Source organism: Capra hircus, chromosome 16 (genome assembly GCF_001704415.2).
Source record: "Capra hircus breed San Clemente chromosome 16, ASM170441v1, whole genome shotgun sequence".
NCBI lineage: Eukaryota > Metazoa > Chordata > Mammalia > Artiodactyla > Bovidae > Capra > Capra hircus.
In genome coordinates, this window is record NC_030823.1 from 33,936,326 (window position 1) to 33,954,232 (window position 17,907).

The 17,907-nt window shown below is 41.4% G+C and overlaps 1 protein-coding gene across 4 annotated transcripts in view; it reads left to right on the forward strand.

Annotated features, from left to right (window-relative positions):
* RGS7 (regulator of G-protein signaling 7) overlaps nucleotides 2,355-17,907 on the forward strand; it is a 471,995-nt gene continuing 456,442 nt past the window's right edge. The window contains exons 1-2 of one of the 4 annotated variants that reach the window (XM_018060280.1): nucleotides 2,355-2,546; nucleotides 3,744-3,872. In XM_018060280.1, coding sequence (XP_017915769.1) covers nucleotides 3,795-3,872 — 78 coding nt within the window. In that variant the 5' untranslated portion in view covers nucleotides 2,355-2,546; nucleotides 3,744-3,794. Of the gene's footprint in view, nucleotides 2,547-2,603; nucleotides 2,788-3,743; nucleotides 3,873-17,907 lie in introns of those variants that run through there. The other 3 variants (XM_018060278.1, XM_018060279.1, XM_013970163.2) reach the window with 3 other exon arrangements.

A 17,907-nucleotide genomic window follows, 5' to 3' on the forward strand; every position in this document is an offset into this window, starting at 1 on the left:
CATATAATGGGTAGATAGATGGATGAGGTAGATGGATAATGGGTAGATAGATGGGTTTTATACTCTATGCATACAACTGGTGCATATTTTACACCTCATTCATAAAATATAAAATGTTAGCTCTTTTCTGTTAGTTTGCTGATTGATGGGAATGTTCCATCTGTGCTGAGCTTGGGTGAGACCCCACTATTGGGATAAAATCTCTATCTTGAGATGTGAGGGAGAAAGACTGCTTCTTCCAGGCAGTCCTCCTTAACACAGTATTAACCAGAGACATATCTCTTACATAACAAATCGCCAGCCACAGGTGTTAGTTTCTGCAAATATCCTACAGTCAATAATGAGTTAAGAGAAAAATGTTCAAACAGTTCAGTTTAGTTGCTTAGTTGTGTCTAACTCTTTGCGACCCCACGAACCGCAGCACGCCAGGCCTCCCTGCCTATCATCAACTCTTGGAATCCACCCAAACCCATGTCCATCGAGTCAGTGATGCCATCCAGCCATCTCATCCTCTGTTGTCCCCTTTTCCTCCTGCCCTCAATCTTTCCCAGCATGAGGGTCTTTTCAAATGAGTCAGCTCTTTGCATCAGGTGGCCAAAGTGTTGGAGTTGCAGCTTCAACATCAGTCCCTCCAATGAACACCCAGGTCTGATCTCCTTGCAGTTCAAGGGACTCTCAAGAGTGTTCTCCAACACTACAGTTCAAAAGCATCAATTCTTCAGCGCTCAGCCTTCTTTGTAGTCCAACTGTCACCTCCATACATGATCACCGGAAAAACCATAGCCTTGACTAGACAGACCTTGGTTGGCAAAGTAATGTCTTTGCTTTTTAATATGCTGTCTAGGTTGGTCATAACTTTCCTTCCAAGGAGCAAGTGTCTTTTAATTTCATGGCTGCAGTCACCATCTGCAGTGATTTTGGAGCCCAGAGAAATAAAGTCAGCCAACTGTGTCCACTGTTTCCCCATCTATTTGCCATGAAGTGAATATGCCCAATTATTCTTTCCAAACTTATTAATCCAATTCATGACAACTTCCTAGAATTGACTGAATGAATGGCAAGAGAGAGGGGCTGAAGGGGAAGAGGCAGGTTTTGGCTACAATAAGAAAGTTAAGGACATATTTAGCAAAGAAGTTGAAAAAGTGCCAATTTTTCTGAAAAAGATCACAATTTCCAGAGCACACCATGAAAAGATTTTGGGAACTGGGGAAGAGAGGGAGATGGTCAGACTAGGGTGTGTGTAACATAGTTTGGGCTAGGAATCTCTGCCCTGTATTATTCAGAATACAGGGTAGGTTGAAAAAAATACATGTTCCCTGGTTAAAACCTGACAGGAGCCAGGTGGGACTGAAGAAATGCACTTGAGGACACCGCCCTGGGTTTACTTTGACGGGCTCTCCCGATCGGCTGTAAGTTCCATTCTTACCTAGGTTAGGAAGAGGCTAGCTTGATTATTTCGTGTTTCTCCCCCACACCTGGCCCAGCTGTGGAAGGAAAAACCTCAGATATTTTTAACTTCAGGACCCTGCCCCTGAAAGCCAGACACACAGCGTTCTTTACTATAATTGGGACAAAAGTGATTTTTCTTCTTAATGTCACTCTAACCCTAACAGAAGAACTAGTGACAGCAACCTGAAGAATAATTATGCGGGAATCATCACTCCGCCCTCATTCTTTGAAAACTGCTGGAGGGTGAGAGTTAAGTGGGTGACAGGTCCTCTGAGCATCTCTTGTCTAAAAGAGAAACCAGATATTGTGACTATACCTTCACTGTAACAGGTGGCAAGATGTGCACTTCGAGTTGGCCGTCTCCAAATCGTTTCCCATTTCTCTAACTTAGGGGGAAGCTGTGAAATTTGCAGGCAAACGAGCTGAATGACTCATTTGATCCTGGACATTTCCTTCACTCCTAGGATGTCTCAATATCTCTCTACTCCCGTTTTTAAAGCATAACGATAATCAGTCATCGGCTACCCTCGCACTGTCAGCGTAGTCACCGGGCACGTGACCAAACGGGCCCGCCGCAAGGGGCTACCTCCATTCCTGCATGCCTCCATCCATCCATCCACCCACCTACCCATCGCCCTGTCTGTTCTCCGGCTTAACACTCCCATCTCCAGGCCTTCAGCGGCGCGCACACCGGCGAGCCGGGTGTGCAAGGGCCCGGGTTGCACGCGCTTGGGGGCAGGGCGGCCACTTTCTCTGCCCGAGACGGTGGGGCGGCGGAGGAGACAGGGCAGCGAGGCCGCGCGGAGCCGAGCCCCCCCAACCCCGCCCGGCTCCCCTCCCCGAGCCGGCACCTAGGGACGCCGGGTCCCACGTGACAGTCCCCTCCTCCCTCCCCAGTCGCGCGCACGGGCCGGGCGTCTCGGTCCCGCGCGCGCTCGTGGTCCGGGAGTCCGGGAGCCGAGCGAAGGAGGGAGCGGTGGAGCGCGGGCCGTCAGAGCCCTGTGCCCGCGCGGAGGTGATGAAGCTGGCCGCGCGCTGACACCGCCGCACCCAGCCGCCGGGAAGCAGGCGCCTCGGGCCGCGACCTTGAGGAGGAGGTACGAGGCTGGGCACGGGGATGGGGGTGGGTTGGGGTGGGGGCGGAGGTCGGAGGCGGTGTCCCGGAGCCCCGCGCCCGGGTCCGCGGGGCTGACACCGCCGCCGGCCCGGCTCCAGTGCGCGGCTCGGGCTCGCCTGCCATTTGCTGCCGCCGCAGGCGAGCCGGGCTTGCTTGTTTTCCCCTGTCTCCGCCTGGTCGCTCCGAGGCTTCCGCAGTTGGCGCTGCTCACGGTGACCCAGGTAATTGCCTGAAGGGCCGACCTCCCACCTGGTCCTGTTGCCAGGACACCTTCTCTGCCTTCTGGCCGGGGTTGGGCAGGGTTACGCCGTGACTTCCGAAGCGGAGTTGGGCCGAGGGGAGAAGCAGCAGTGGCCGGGCAGTGCAGGCAGGTGAAAGTCGAGGAAGCTCCCTTGACTCTGTGCGGGAGACCTAGGGGAATGAAGAGGAAACACATGACTGGAGAATGGCCCAGGAATGGGCCTCTGATGCGCTAGCATGCGGGGAAACTAGACAGACACCTGGGAGAAAGTGCTGCCACAGGGTGTTGCCTTTTTAACCATTCGGGGAGGGAGGGGGAACACCATCCGGTGGAGATGCAAGTATTGGGAGAGAAGAGAACTCTGTAGGATGGAAATGGTAACCGTTTTTTTTTTTTTTCCCCTCTCCAGTGAGCCTCAAACACTTTAAAAAATGAATATCCAGAAAATCAAGTCAATTAAAACCCTAGTCAAATGACAATTTTAACTAAAAGATTGTCATTTCTTACAATTTCCTGGGAGTACTGTAGGTGTAAGTTCTTTTTTTTCTTTGAATCTGTTTCTGTGCTACTTTCTACAAGCCAGCCCCAGCATGTAAGCATGCTCCAATGTTGGATGAGGGAGATGAATCAAGAGTCAACCTTCTTGGATAGTTAGGGAGTTTGGAATAGTCATGTACACGCTGCTGTATTTAAAATAGATAACCAACAAGGACCTATTGTACAGCACATGGAACTCTGCTCAGTGGTATGTGCCTGCCTGGATGGGAGGGGGTACTTGGGGGAGAATGGATACATGTACATATATGACTGAATAGCTTCACTGTTCACCTGTAACTACCACAACATGGTTAATCGGCTGTACTCCCATACAAAGTAAAAAGTCAACCTTCTTAAGTACTACCATTAAGAACTCACTGAAGTCTCTATCTTTTGCAGGGTAGACTGATAATTCCTGTATCTGAGAGTGGACCACGGGTGTGTGGTGACATGGCCCAGGGGAATAATTATGGACAGACCAGCAATGGGGTGGCAGATGAATCACCCAACATGCTGGTGTACAGAAAGGTAAGGATTTCTTCACTTTTCTGGAAAAAGGGAAACTTCTGGCTTCTTTGAATTTTTCTTTTCCCCCTCAGATCAGAGTATCTGTCCATTTTGTGACCTTAGGGATTCTCCAAATCCCAGATGACTGCACATTGTACTTGAGGATGAGCTGACATTCTCAAGTAATGCATATGTGTAGAGACATAGTGAAGTACATGAGGCTACTGATACTCTGTTCTCACACTTTCCCAGTGGATCCTACATGGATAAAGCTGCAGTCAGCAGCAGCAGCAGCAGCAGCAGCAAATTTGGACATCCCACATATTTTGTTTGTCACATACAGGATTTTATAGCATCTGTAATAGTTTTTAAAAGCTTTTTTTCTAATACTCCTCCTAAGCATTTGGGTTGTAATGATCATACAGATGTATAACATTTTAGAGATGAATGAAGACTACATTGCATTCCTGGGGCAAGAGTGAATGTGGCTATGTCTGTATGGTTGGTTTAATAATTTTGCTTCTAACTAAATAATTCCAGTTTCTTTTTTTAAATCTTAGCTTAAGGTATTTTTTACTTTGTGTTATTTTTATAATTTTACTTATGGGTATTTATGTTCTAGTGCCATATGCCCATTAAATAAATCTTTATATTTTAGAAGCTTTTTTTTCCTCCAAACTGATCTGACAGCTTTATGCATTTTAGAACGATGCTGTCAATACCAAACTTTTAGATATTGAGCCACCATAATAAAGGTGTATTTGAATATTGTATGTGCTTCAGAGTGGTTGCTTAGGTAAATTCTTTCTGCTTAGAATCAATAATCTGACTAAAATTAAGGAAGCAGCATTCTTCATTTAAATTCTGGTACAGAAATTACTGCATTTTCTGGGGGATTATTTTTCTTTAGCATATTATCTGTAGTGCTTATTTGGGGTAGGATTTCTTTAGTTAACACTAGCAGTGGTAAAAAGGAAGTTGGGCCTGGAAACCAAGAAAACTGTTAACGACTTTAATTAGTGTGACCCCATTGAAGAGTCTAGGATGAGTTTACTAGAGGATCAGAACTGGTTATGGAGAAAGATGAAACGCTTTCCACCTTGACCTGTACTAAATTCAGACTTTCCTTCAGTGTGACCCAGTGTCATTAACAGGTGCTGATGATACGTGTTTGCAGAAATCGTGTTATTGTTTCTGTGTGAATATGCATGGATATCCTGACGATGCTAACCTTGTAAACTATAGTATGTTGTGTACCTGTGAATGGAGGGGTGTCTGTGTGTGTGTGGCAGCACAGTAAAACTTTTTCTTCACAGGGAAAAAAATTGCCTATTTTAGTCTTAAAGCATCCCGACTGGATAAATCAAGGAAATAATCCCTTTGAGCTTAATTATTACTATTCTATTCCTATCCTGATTGAAATTATTGGATATTTGCCCATTCTATATAAATTCAGTTAGAAGAAGACCTATTTTGGGGCAAGTTACATGTTTCTAAAGAAGTTGTAATAGTCCTTATTTTTTTGTATGACTTTGAATATCGTAATATGAAAGATATGAGAATTGTAAATTCTGTCTTGTAGGTTTGTGCAGTGTTGAGAGTTGGACTTTTGTAAAATTACTAAGTTAGTTATTTTGTTAGGTCAAACACTGTATTCTCCATTTCCCTATAAATGATCCTAGGCTAAATGGATTGGACACCTAACAGTTAATATTGATTAGAAATAAACAATATGGCATCAATCTGTGTGTCTCATTTAGTCAGTTATTATGAGAATAAGTGAAAACTGAGGCTAGGAGTTTTATAGATAGTTATTGGATTGTTTAGTGTACCTAAGGTTCATACTGCTAACTTTGAAACACTAAGTTGTTTAGTATCAAATTGTCATTATGGTTACTTAAAAATGAACAGGCTATGATGACTTCATAGCCTGGGGAGAGAACGTAATTCTTTTTCACTCTTTTAAGGCTTTCTGTTCTGTTGTGTAAGCTTGGAACTACTTGTGCTACTTCTTTTGCCCTCCTTTGTTTAGGGTAGTGACACATATAATTAATTTCTAGAAAAGATTTCTCTGAGAAATCCTTATTAGAAAAATGTAACTCCAGTAAATTTTACTCATAATGCTTAATTGTGGGTTGCTTGTCTATCCTTTTATTCTCTGAATGTATATATTTTTTGTTTTTGTTTGTGAGACAAATAATAATATTAATACATAAATACCAGATAATTTATATAAAGAAACACAATGTTCTTGATTATCATTTGCTGGTTACCAAGTCTCATGGTCTGTCTCTGTAGGCAGATATACATCATGACATCATGTGACCATTTAACTTCTGTTTTTTTGTATCTTATGTGGGCTTTGACATTTAATATCTTCTCCGTAGAGACAAAATTTTAATGTGAAGAACAGCAAAGTAGTTGGAGGAGGGTTGTAGGTTAACTTAATGTGTTAGAATATTTCAACTGGTGGACTTGCATAAAAGAATAAGTGACATGTTGCAAATTCTAAATCAAAGGTAAGGAAAGAATTTCAACCTCACAGTGCCTTGCTCAGTATCAGTGAGGAGAATGCTTGGAGAAATTGCTGTTTTATTGATTTATGCCAATTTTCCACTTCTGGTTAATTGTGGAAACATAGCTTTTAAAGTAGGCTCTGAACTAGAAATGTTCATGGTGTTCTCACTATTTCCCCTCCCTGCAAGCCACCCAGGATTCAGATGGCTTATACCTACTAAAGATACGCATGCACTAATTCCGTGTTCTCTTGGTAAGTTATGCATGAGGTTTAGGAATGTTCTCATGTGGGACAGGAAACAGTGAATGGTTGTCAAAGTGGAATACACAAAAGAGTTGGGGTTTGTGAATTTCTTGTGTTGGTCTGATGCCCCTCCACTATGATTGCCCTCATATGGATTATTGTGGTTCCTGCAAATAATGGGAAAATTCCAGGAATCTTTTTTCCATGGAGAATTCCTTTGTGATATTATGGGGAAAATGTACAATGGGTAGAACTATGATCTTCCAGGTAGAGTGAGTGCTACCATTGTAAAAGCTACAGGCATTACTAACACAGTTACTGACCAGGGTTCTTGGACTCCTTAATCAATAGAAATTGATAAGATTCTAGATGAGAAATTCAGGCAAGATTTTATTGGCTTTAAGGCTTTATTGCTTACTCCTCGAGGTGGAGCAAGGTAGCCCATTAAATGGGGTGAGGGTAAGGATGAATGTGTGGTTTGGACTGGACAGGTGCCTTGGGTGGTCTGCCAGCCCCCTTGGTGGGGCTGTGTGCAGGGATCATGCACAGTACCCGGGACGCCTCAGAAGTGGCAGCTGGGTTTTTGGTCTTTTTGTATCTTGTTCATAATTTGCCAACTGCATATGTAGGCAGTTATTTTTAGTGTCTTACAGTTTCTTTATATTCTGTTGCTTGAGATGAGCAGATGAGGAGATGTTCATCCAGGTGCAAGCATTGCAGCAAAGGGTCCCAGGTCCAGTCCCAGCTTGTCTCAACACTGCTTCACGATCGGGGTTGGTACCTGCAAATCAGTCTCGGATATTTGCTGGTACCTTTTTGACTTAATGTGAGGACTCTCTGTAGGCTTTGTTTGATAGCAGAGGTACATTTTAAAAAATTATACGGACAAAATATTATCCTTACCAATTTTTCAATGTATAATGTTGCTTTTTCCACAAGCGAGTGATGAAACTAGAGTGGTTATGCCATTTTATATATCTGAAAACATTAAAAAATGTATAAAATGTGAGGCTTAACCACTTTTAGTGGGGGCTTCCTAAGTTCCTTTTCCCTAACTAGAATGGAATAGAAATAAATCAACTTCCCGAAGAAGAGACCCACCTAGCTCCAACTCACCCTGGATTCAGACTAGCTTCTTGAAATGTATGTAGAGGTGACAACTCACATGTCAAACACTGCTCTCTTTCTTGGTCTTCTCATTCCTGGGGGTGGTACTGGCTGTGAAGGACTGCTGAGCCAGAACCCAAGATTATAGGGAGACACATTCTAAATTTGGTATCTGGCCAGCATGCTGCCCACTAGACAGCATACATCACTTTTCGTCCAGAAGCTGACATTCCTGCATTTGAAAAACAAAATATCTAGGGCACCTTGTGGGCCAGTATTTCAAACTGGCTGGCATGCTGGCTTCGTACTAGCAAAAATGTTCAGAATGACCAATAATTTCTGGTGTTATTGCAACAACCATTTATGCTCCAGCTGTCAGAAAAGAAAAGGAAAATATTTTCCTCATTCACTGTTTTAGTGGAATGAACACATCTTTTGGAAATAGCAAACGTATAAAGTTCACTATGCCTCTCCCCTCCACAAGCACCCTGACCTTTTTCCTCACCCCTTCTCTCTTCCCTTCCTCTCTCTTTATTGTCCATCTAGTCACTCTCTTTCCATTTGTTTCTTCCTTTTTATTTTTCTTTTCAAAAAAGACCTAAGGGTGAAGATATAATTTTCCGTTAAATGCTGCTCATTTTAATTGTGAAACAAAAAGTTATGTTTTGGAGGTGAGATCAGGTACTAGCCTTGTTTTGACTACCTCTTAGGCACAGACACTCAGATGGGTGCTTTTAAACTTGGTATCGTATTGTGGTTGTGGCAAAGGTTTAGTCTTGAAGGACTCAGTTCAGTTCAGTCGCTCAGTCGTGTCTGAGTCTATGTGACCTCATGGACTGCAGCGCACTAGGCTTCCCTGTCTATCACCCAGGGCTTGCTCAAACTCATGTCCGTTGAGTTGGTGATGCCATCCAACAATCTCATCCTCTGTCGTCCCCTTCTCCTGCCTTCAATCTTTCCCAGAATCAGGGTCTTTTCCAATGAGTCAGTTCTTAGCATCACGTGGCCAAAATACTGCAGCTTCAGCTTCAGCTTCAGCGTCAGTCCTTCCAATGAATATTCAGGACTGATTTCCTTTAGGATTGCCTCATTTGATCTCCTTGCAGTCCAATGGACTCTCAACAGTCTTCTCCAACACCGCAGTTCAAAAGCATCAATTCTTTGGTGCTCAGCTTTCTTTATAATCCAACTCTCACATCCATACGTGACTATTGGAAAAAACCATAGCTTTGATTAGATGGACCTTTGTTGGCAGTGTCTCTGTTTTTTAATATGCTGTCTAGGTTGGCTATAATTTTTCTACCAAGGAGCAAGCGTTTCATAATTTCATGGCTGTAGTCACCATCTGCAGTGATTTTGGAGTCCAAGAAAATAAAGTCTGCCACTGTTTCCCCATCTATTTGCCATGAAATAATGGGACTAGATGCCATGATCTTTGTTTTTTGAATACTGAGTTTTAAGCCAGCTTTTTCACTCTCTTCTTTCACTTTCATCAAGAGGCTCTTTAGTTCCTCTTCGTTTTCTTCCATAAGGCTGGTGTCATCTGCATATCTGAGGTTATACTGATATTTCTCCCTGCAATCTTGATTCCAGTTTGTGGTTTATCCAGCCTAGCATTTCTCATGATGTACTCTTCATATAGGTTAAATAAGCAGGGTGACGATATATAGCCTTGATGTACACCTTTCCCAATTTTGAACCAGTCTCTTGGTCTGTGGCCAGTTCTAACTGTTGCTTCTTGACCTACATACAGGTTTCTCAGGAGGCAGGTAAGGTGGTCTGGTATTCCCATCTCTTTTAAGAATTTTCCACAGTTTTTTGTGATGCACACAGTCAAAGGCGTTAGCATAGTCAATGAAGCAGAAGTAGATGTTTTTCTGGAATTCTGTTGCTTTTTCTGTGATCCAACTGAGATTGGCAATTTGATCTCTGGTTCTTCTGCCTTTCCTAATTCCAACTTGAACATCTGGATGTTATCTGTTCACATACTGTTGAAGCCTAGCTTGGAGAATTTTGAGCATTACTTTGCTAGCATGTGAGATGAGTGCAATTGTGCAGTAGTTTGAACATTCTTTGGTATTGCCATTCTTTGGGATTGGAACAAAAACTGACCTTTTCCAGTCCTGTGTCCACTGCTGAGTTTTCCAAATTTGCTGGCATATTGACTGCAGCACTTTCACAGCATCATCTTGTAGGATTTGAAATAGCTCAGCTGAAATTCCATCACCTCCACTAACTTTGTTTGTAGTGATGCTTTATTGTAGGACTAAGATGGCTCTATTTTTAAAGATTAAGATGGGACAATTGTCCTTTCTTACATAAAAGGTGTAGGGGAGCTCTCAGCCCAGTCAGAAGATCACCTCTGCTGATTGCTTTGACGTAGACATTGCCTTGGGAAGCTCTTTGTGTAGACAGTCTGTTCTGTGAAAACAAATATATCTGCAAGAGAGGGGAGTGACTTGTTTTCCTCTTTGGAAGAGAGTGAGTCACAGACATCACTAGTTTCTTAGTGGTGAGTTAGCTGACATTTTCAGCATTAACTCAGTGAATTTGTCTTTTCAGGATTGTCCAGTCTGGTCAACCTTGAAGTTGTCACATTTCTCCCTCCTCAAGCTCCTTTATGAAAAATAGCTTTTGACATTTTTGAACTTTCATTATCTTGATCTGTCTGTGTATAGGGTGCTACTGCATGTTAGTGTAGAATATTTATAGGTGATAAAATGAGAAAGGTTTGTTAGAAAACAAAGGAATGTTTGCAAATGGATAATCACAAAAGGCATTTAGGTCCTCAGATTTCTAAACTAGGGGCTCAGATGGAAGGCAGGCATCTATTCCATTTCTAGAAAATTCCAGAATGAAGTATCTTCTGTATATATGACTTGAAAGCTCCTTCCTAGACTGAAGGATGTGTCTACTGTAGATATGAGTTTAATCTGTTTGAATCAGATGCAGACCTGTTTTTTCCCTCAGTGATACTAATGCGCCCTGAGATAGAATAGGACCATCATCTGTGATACTTCTGAGAAGTAGACAGAGATGTTTTATGAGTAATAATTTAATAATGAATTTTGGATAATAATTAACATGAGCTTGGAGCAAGGAAGCCTTCCATTGAGCTTTTTTCCTCACCAATTGTTGCTTGTCAGTGCTATTTGTGGGATTAAGGTAAGGATTTGTGGCTTGAATTTTATTTCCTTCCTTTCTCACCTCCAGCCTAACCGAAATCTTAATTGATCAGAGGAAAGTGCAGATGCAGAAAGGAGAAACTATGTAGAGGTTTTTAATGCCTTATAATAGCCTTTGTGGCTTTGTTGAGTGATGGAAGCAGGGTATATTTAGGTAGAATGGTTGATGGAATGGGATCACTGCAGAGAATATGAAATTATTTTGGATTTGGATATTTATGACTTAATAAATGCTAGGTCTCCTTGAAAACGATATTGCAGCACAAGTAATTGGCCCTTGCTCTCCCTTTCTCCCTGTGCAAAGGAGGCATTTGAATGTCAGTGTTACGGAGGCTTCTATCTTACAAAATATCAATCTAATTATAAAATAATTGTAAATGTTAAAGTGGGTACGCAGTTCCTCAGGGAAAAAAAGACCCAATTCTCTGACATTTGCCCAAGGCAATATGAAAATTTAACTTACCCTCCTTTTAATTCCCTTTGTCTTGTGTCTAATTCAATTAACAAAGGTCTCAGGACATTGGAACTCTAATAGACAATCATGAACTTGATTCCAGTTCCATTAAAATTGGCACTTGGCCTAGGCTAGAAAGAATTTTGGCTGAGGGGCCTATCCAGGGAAATAAGCTGTTGTTCTGTCTTCTGGAAAAATATATAGGAAAATGGTAGCTTTGTGATATTAGCTGGGTTCTTAACAGTAGTCTAGGAGCCTTCTTATTTTACGTCCTTTCTTCTTCTTTTTTTTTTTTAGTTGAATTTATTTATTTATTAAATTTAAATTTATTTATTTTAATTGGAGGCTAATTACTTTTGCAATATTGTATTGGTTTTGCCATACATCAACATGAATCTGCCATGGGTAGGTCTTTTCTAATGATTAGCACGTAAAATTCTCTTTAGGAGTCAATGTGCTAAAGTAGAAGCATGTGCACTTCAGCTGAGTGGTTTTGGTTTTAAATCATGACTCTGCCATTGTTTAGCTCTGCAGCTGTGGGTTAGCAACCTGCTGCTGCTGCTAAATTGCTTCAGTCGTGTCAGACTCTGTGCAACCCCATAGAGGGCAGGCCACCAGGTTCCCCCGTCCCTGGGATTCTCCAGGCAAGAACACTGGAGTGGGTGGCTTAGAAACCTAACTCCCTTCATTTCAGTTTTCTTACATGTAAAATGTAAAATGATAAAAGAAAAAAAATTTCCTTCATAGAGCTGTTTGATGATAAAAGGAGTTCACCTGTTAAACAACCTCAATAAATGTTTCAATAAATGCTGTAATATAATAATATAATTATGCAATTATAACAATGTATAATATGTGATAGTTACATTATATATTATAATTCTAATAATTATTCTTCCCCTATTACTATTTAGTGAGACACATTATATATGCCATAGGGTCCAATATGTTGCTATATTTTTTGATAAAGGTAAAAATATGAACATTTTAACCACTCCCAGTCATGTCTTTCTGGTAGTTAAAAAGGCAGATTCTGTAGGATGCTGTGGTAATACCATTTTTATCACACAGTGAGTGTCCTAACTTACATTCTATATAGCTAGCTTCTTCTAATTTTAATAAACCCTTTGATTTATTATCTAATATATGTTTGAAGTCTGCACAGTTCTTTAGATATTACATAAACTAAATAAAGCCTTTGCCTCTGGAATTTCAGAGGTGAAAATAAACTAAGAATTTATCTACTTTTTAATTTTGCAGATTATGAAATTTAAGATCAGAGGAGTAACATGATTGGTCTAAGTTACACAGGATGACTTCAGGTCTTTATTTGTTTTTCTGTGTTATATGTATTTCTCTTTCTCTTAAAATAAATGCAATAAGTCTTGTGTTTACGGTTTAGTTTCAGTAAGAAATAAGTGTCCTGGTTATGTTGTGGCATCCATGGATTATTCCAGGATATTTAATCACCCACTATACTAGATGACTAGATTCCCTTTTCCCTTCAACTATAGTTTAGCATTTGAAGCCCTAGGAATAAGATTGAGAACTAGTCTGACCTACTCTGGTAGTAGTTTTGTTCTTGATTTAATCCTGACTGGAAGTTCTAGGCTGATGAAAACCCAGAATTTGATGTTCTGTGGCAGCACTGTCCAATAGAGCTTTCTATCATGATGGAAATATACTATGTACTGTCTAATATAGTAGCCACTAGCCACAGAGGGCAGTTGAACCCTTGAAATGTGGCTAATGTGACCAAGGACTTGAATTGTAAATTATATTTAATTTTAATTAATTATAATTTAAATTTAAATAGTCCCCTGTGGCTGGTGGCTATTATATTTGATAGCACAGTGATTATGGAATAAAGCTCATAGAAAAAGCAGTATCAAAGAGAAAAGATAAAAGAGAAGGCTGTACTTAGCTTGAGACTTGGCATGCAGTGCTTGCAACAACGTTGCAACAAAAAAATTGTTCAACAAACAGTTTTAAAAATTATAGTACAGCTAAGATGGCAGAGGAATAGGATGGGGAGACCACTTTCTCCCCTACAAATTCATCAAAAGAACATTTAAACACTGAGTAAATTCCACAAAACAACTTCTGAATGCCGGCAGGGGACGTTAGGCACCCAGAGAAGCAGCCCATTGTCTTCGAAAGGAGGTAGGAAAAAATATAAAAGACAAAAAAAGAGACAAAAGAGGTAGGGACGGAGCTCCGTCCTGGGAAAGGAGTCTTAAAAAGAGGAAAGTTTCCAAACACCAGGAAACACTCTCACTGCCAAGCCTGTGGCGAGCCTTGGAAGCACAGAGGGCAACATAACAGGGAGGGAAAATAAATAAATAATTAACACCCACAGATTACGAGCCCAGTGGTAACTCCCCCAGTGGAGAAGCAGCGCAGACGCCTGCACCCGCCACTAGCAAGCGGGGGCTGGGCAGGGAGGCGCGGGCTGCAGTGCTTACAGTAAGGATCTGGCCTGAATGCCCCAAGGGCAATCTGAGTGAACTAACTTGGGCTAGCAAAACCAGACTGTGGGATAGCTACCACCCGAAAAGCCCTAAGACACTGCCAGACCCATGCACAGAACAAAGTACTGAACAGAACTAGCCGGCTGCAGACCATCCCCCTTGGTGACAGGCAGCCAGAGCCAGAAGGGGGCAATCACAGCCCCAGAGAGGCATTATCTACCAAACTGCAAGCAGGCTTCTTTGCTAACTAAGACTTCTTGGGGTTCTGGACAGTCAATATCTGCCTGAGAAGGTGTGCTGGTTGTACACCCAGAAAACTGAGTGGCAGGGATGGGGGAGGTGATAAGTCGCAATGACCACACTTGCCAAACACCTCATCACCTGAGCTGCTTGGACCTGGGAAGTGCACAAAACACAGGCCCAACCGAATCTATGCCTCTGAGGACTACTCGAGTCCCTGAACCTGAGCGGCTTAGACCTGGGAGGTGCATGCAGCCCAGGGCCGGCCTCAGATGGTCCCGAGCAGAGCAACCTAGAGCCTGAGCAATGTGGGCAGGGGGGGCACATGTGCCGTGAGTGGGGGCAGACCCAGTGTGGCTGAGGCACTGCAAGCACACGCCAGTGTTATTTGTTTGCAGCATCCCTCCCTCCCCACAGCACGACTGAACAAGTGAGCCTAAAAAAAATGCCCACCACCGCTCCCTTTGTGTCAGGGCGGAAATCAGACTCTGAAGAGACCAGGAAACAGAAGAAGCTAAAACAGAGGGAACCATCTTGGAAGGGACAGGTGCAATAGATTAAAACCCTGTCGTTAGTGCTGACAACATAGGAAGGGGCCTATAGATCTTGAGAAATATAAGCTGGGCCAAGGAACTATCTGAAAATGAACTGACCCCACAATACCCACAATACCACCAGATAAAGCCCTAGATATATTTTTACTATTTTTATGATCATTTAAAATTTTTTTTTAATTTTAAGTCCTCTATTAGTCCTTTAATTTTCACTTTTATAACCTACTATTACTTTGCAGAAAAAAGACCCTATTTTTTAAAGCAAACTTCATATATATATATATTTTATAATTTTTGTGACTTTTTTTTCTTTCTTTCTTTTCTTTAATATTGTATTTTTGAAATTCCAACTCTAGATTTTTAATCTTTGCTTTTTGGTATTTGTTATAAATTTTGTACCTTTAAGAACCCAATCTTCAGTACCCATTTATACTTGGGAGCAAGATTACTGGCTTGACTGATCTATCCCTCCTTGGACTCTCCTTTTTCTCCACCAGGTCACCTCTGTCTCCTCCCTACCCCCTCTCTTCTCTACCCAACTCTGTGAATCTCTGTGTGTTCCAGATGGTGGAAAACACTTAGGGAACCTATTACTGGCTGGATCTGTCTCTCTCCTTTTGATTTCCCCCTTTTATCCTCCTGGCCACCTCTGTCTCCTTCCTCCCTCTTCTCTTCTCTGTATGACTCCGTGAACATCTCTGAGAGGTCCAGTTGTGGAGTGCACATAAGGAAGTGATTACTGGCTAGCTTGCTCTCTCCTCTATTGATTCCACCTCATCTCATTCAGGTCACCTCTAACTCCCTCCTCCCTCTTCTCTTCTCCATGTAACTTTGTGAACCTCTCTGGGTGTCCCTCACTGTGGAGAAACTTTTCATCTTTAACCTAGTTGTTTTATCAATGGTGCTGTGTAGAAGGAGAAGTCTTGAGACTACTGTAAAAATAAGACTGAGAACCAGAAGCAGGAGGCTTAAGTCCAAATCATGAGAATACCAGAGAACTCCTAACTCCAGGGAACATTAATTGACAGGAGCTCATCAAATGCCTCCATACCTACACTGAAACCAAGAACCACCCAAAGGCCAACAAGTTCCAGAGCAAGACATACCACACAAATTCTCTAGCAACACAGGAACACAGCCCTGAGCTCTAATATACAGGCTGCCCAAAGTTACTCCAAAACCATTGACATCTCATAACTCATTACTGGACACTTCATTGCACTGCAGAGAGAAGAAATCCAGCTCCACCCACCAGAACACCGACACAAGCTTCCCTAACCAAGAAACCTTGACAAGCTACCTGTACAACCCCACCCGCAGCAAGGAAACTCCACAATAAAGAGAACTCCACAAACTGCCAGAATACCGAAAGGCCACCCCAAACTCAGCAATATAAACAAGATGAAGAGACAGAGGAATGCCCAGCAGGTAAAGGAACAGGATAAATGCCCACCAAACCAAACAAAAGAGGAAGAGATAGGGATCTAGCTGATAAAGAATTCTGAATAATGATAGTGAAAATGATCCAAAATCTTGAAATCAAAATGGAATCACAGATAAATAACCTGGGGACAAGGATTGAGAAGATGCAAGAAAGGTTTAACAAGGACCTAGAAAAAATAAAAAAGAGTAAGTATATAATGAATAATGCAATAAATGAGATAAAAAACACTCTGGAGGCAACAAATAGTCGAATAACAGAGTCAGAAGATAAGATTAGTGAAGTAGAAGATACAATGGTAGAAATAAATGAATCAGAGACGCAAAAAGAAAAATGAATAAAAAGAAATGAGGACAATGGCAGAGACCTTCAGGACAGTGTTAAATGCCCCAACATTTGAATCATAGGAGTCCCAGAAGAAGACCATGAGAAAATACTTGAGGAGATAATAGTTGAAAACTTCCCTAAAATGGGGAAGGAAATAATCACCCAAATCCAAGAAACACAGAGAGTCCCAAACAGAATAAACCCAAGTTGAAACACCCCAAGACACATATTAATCAAATTAACAAAGATCAAACACAAAGAACAAATATTAAAAGCAGCAAGAGAAAAACAGCAAATAAAACAGAAGGGGATTCCCATAAGGATAACAGCTGATCTTTCAATAGAAACTCTTCAGGCCAGGAGGGAATGGCAAGACATACTTAAAGGGATGAAAGAAAATAACCTACCGCCCAGATTACTTTACCCAGCAAGGATCTCATTCAAATATGAAGGAGAAATCAAAAGCTTTACAGACAAGCAAAAGCTGAGAGAATTAAGCACCACCAACCCAGCTCTCCAACAAATGCTAAAGGATCTTCTCTAGACAGGAAACACAAAAAGGGTGTATAAACTGGAACCCCAAACAATAAAGTAAATGGCAACAAGATCGTACTTATCAATAATTACCTGAAACATAAATGGGTTGAATGCCCCAACCAAAAACAAAGACTGGCTGAATGGATATAAAAACAAGACCCCTATATATGTTGTCTACAAGAGACCCACCGCAAAACAGGGGACACATACAGACTGAAAGTGAAGGGCTGGAAAAAGATATCCCATGCAGATAGAGACCCAAAGAAAGCAGGAGTAGAAATACTCATATCAGATAAAATAGACTTTAAAACAAAGGCTGTGAAAAGAGACAAAGAAGGACACTACATAATGATCAAAGGATCAATCCACAGAAAAAATATAACAATTATAAATATATATGCACCCAACATAGGAGCACCACAATATGTAAGACAAATGTTAACAAGTATGAAATGGGAAATTAACAATAACACAATAATAGTGGGAGACTTTAATACCACGCTCACATCTATGTATACATCAACTAAACAGAAAATTAACAAGGAAACACAAACTTTAAATGATACCATAGACCAGTTAGACCTAATTGATATCTATAGGACATTTCACCCCAAAACAATGAATTTCGCCTTTTCTCAAGCACACAAGGAACTTTCTCCAGGATAGATCACATCCTGGGCCATAAATCTAGCCTTGGTAAATTCAAAAAAATCGAAATCATTCCAAGCATCTTTTCTGACCACAATGCAGTAAGATTAATTCTCAATTACAAGAGAAAAACTATTAAAAATTCCAACATATGGAGGCTGAACAACACACTGCTGAATAACCAACAAATCACAGAAGAAATCAAAAAAGAAATCAAAATATGCATAGAAATGAATGGAAATGGAAACACAACAACCGAAAACCTGTGGGACACTGTAAAAGCAGTGCTAATGGGAAAGTTCATAGCAATACAGGCATACCTCAAGAAACA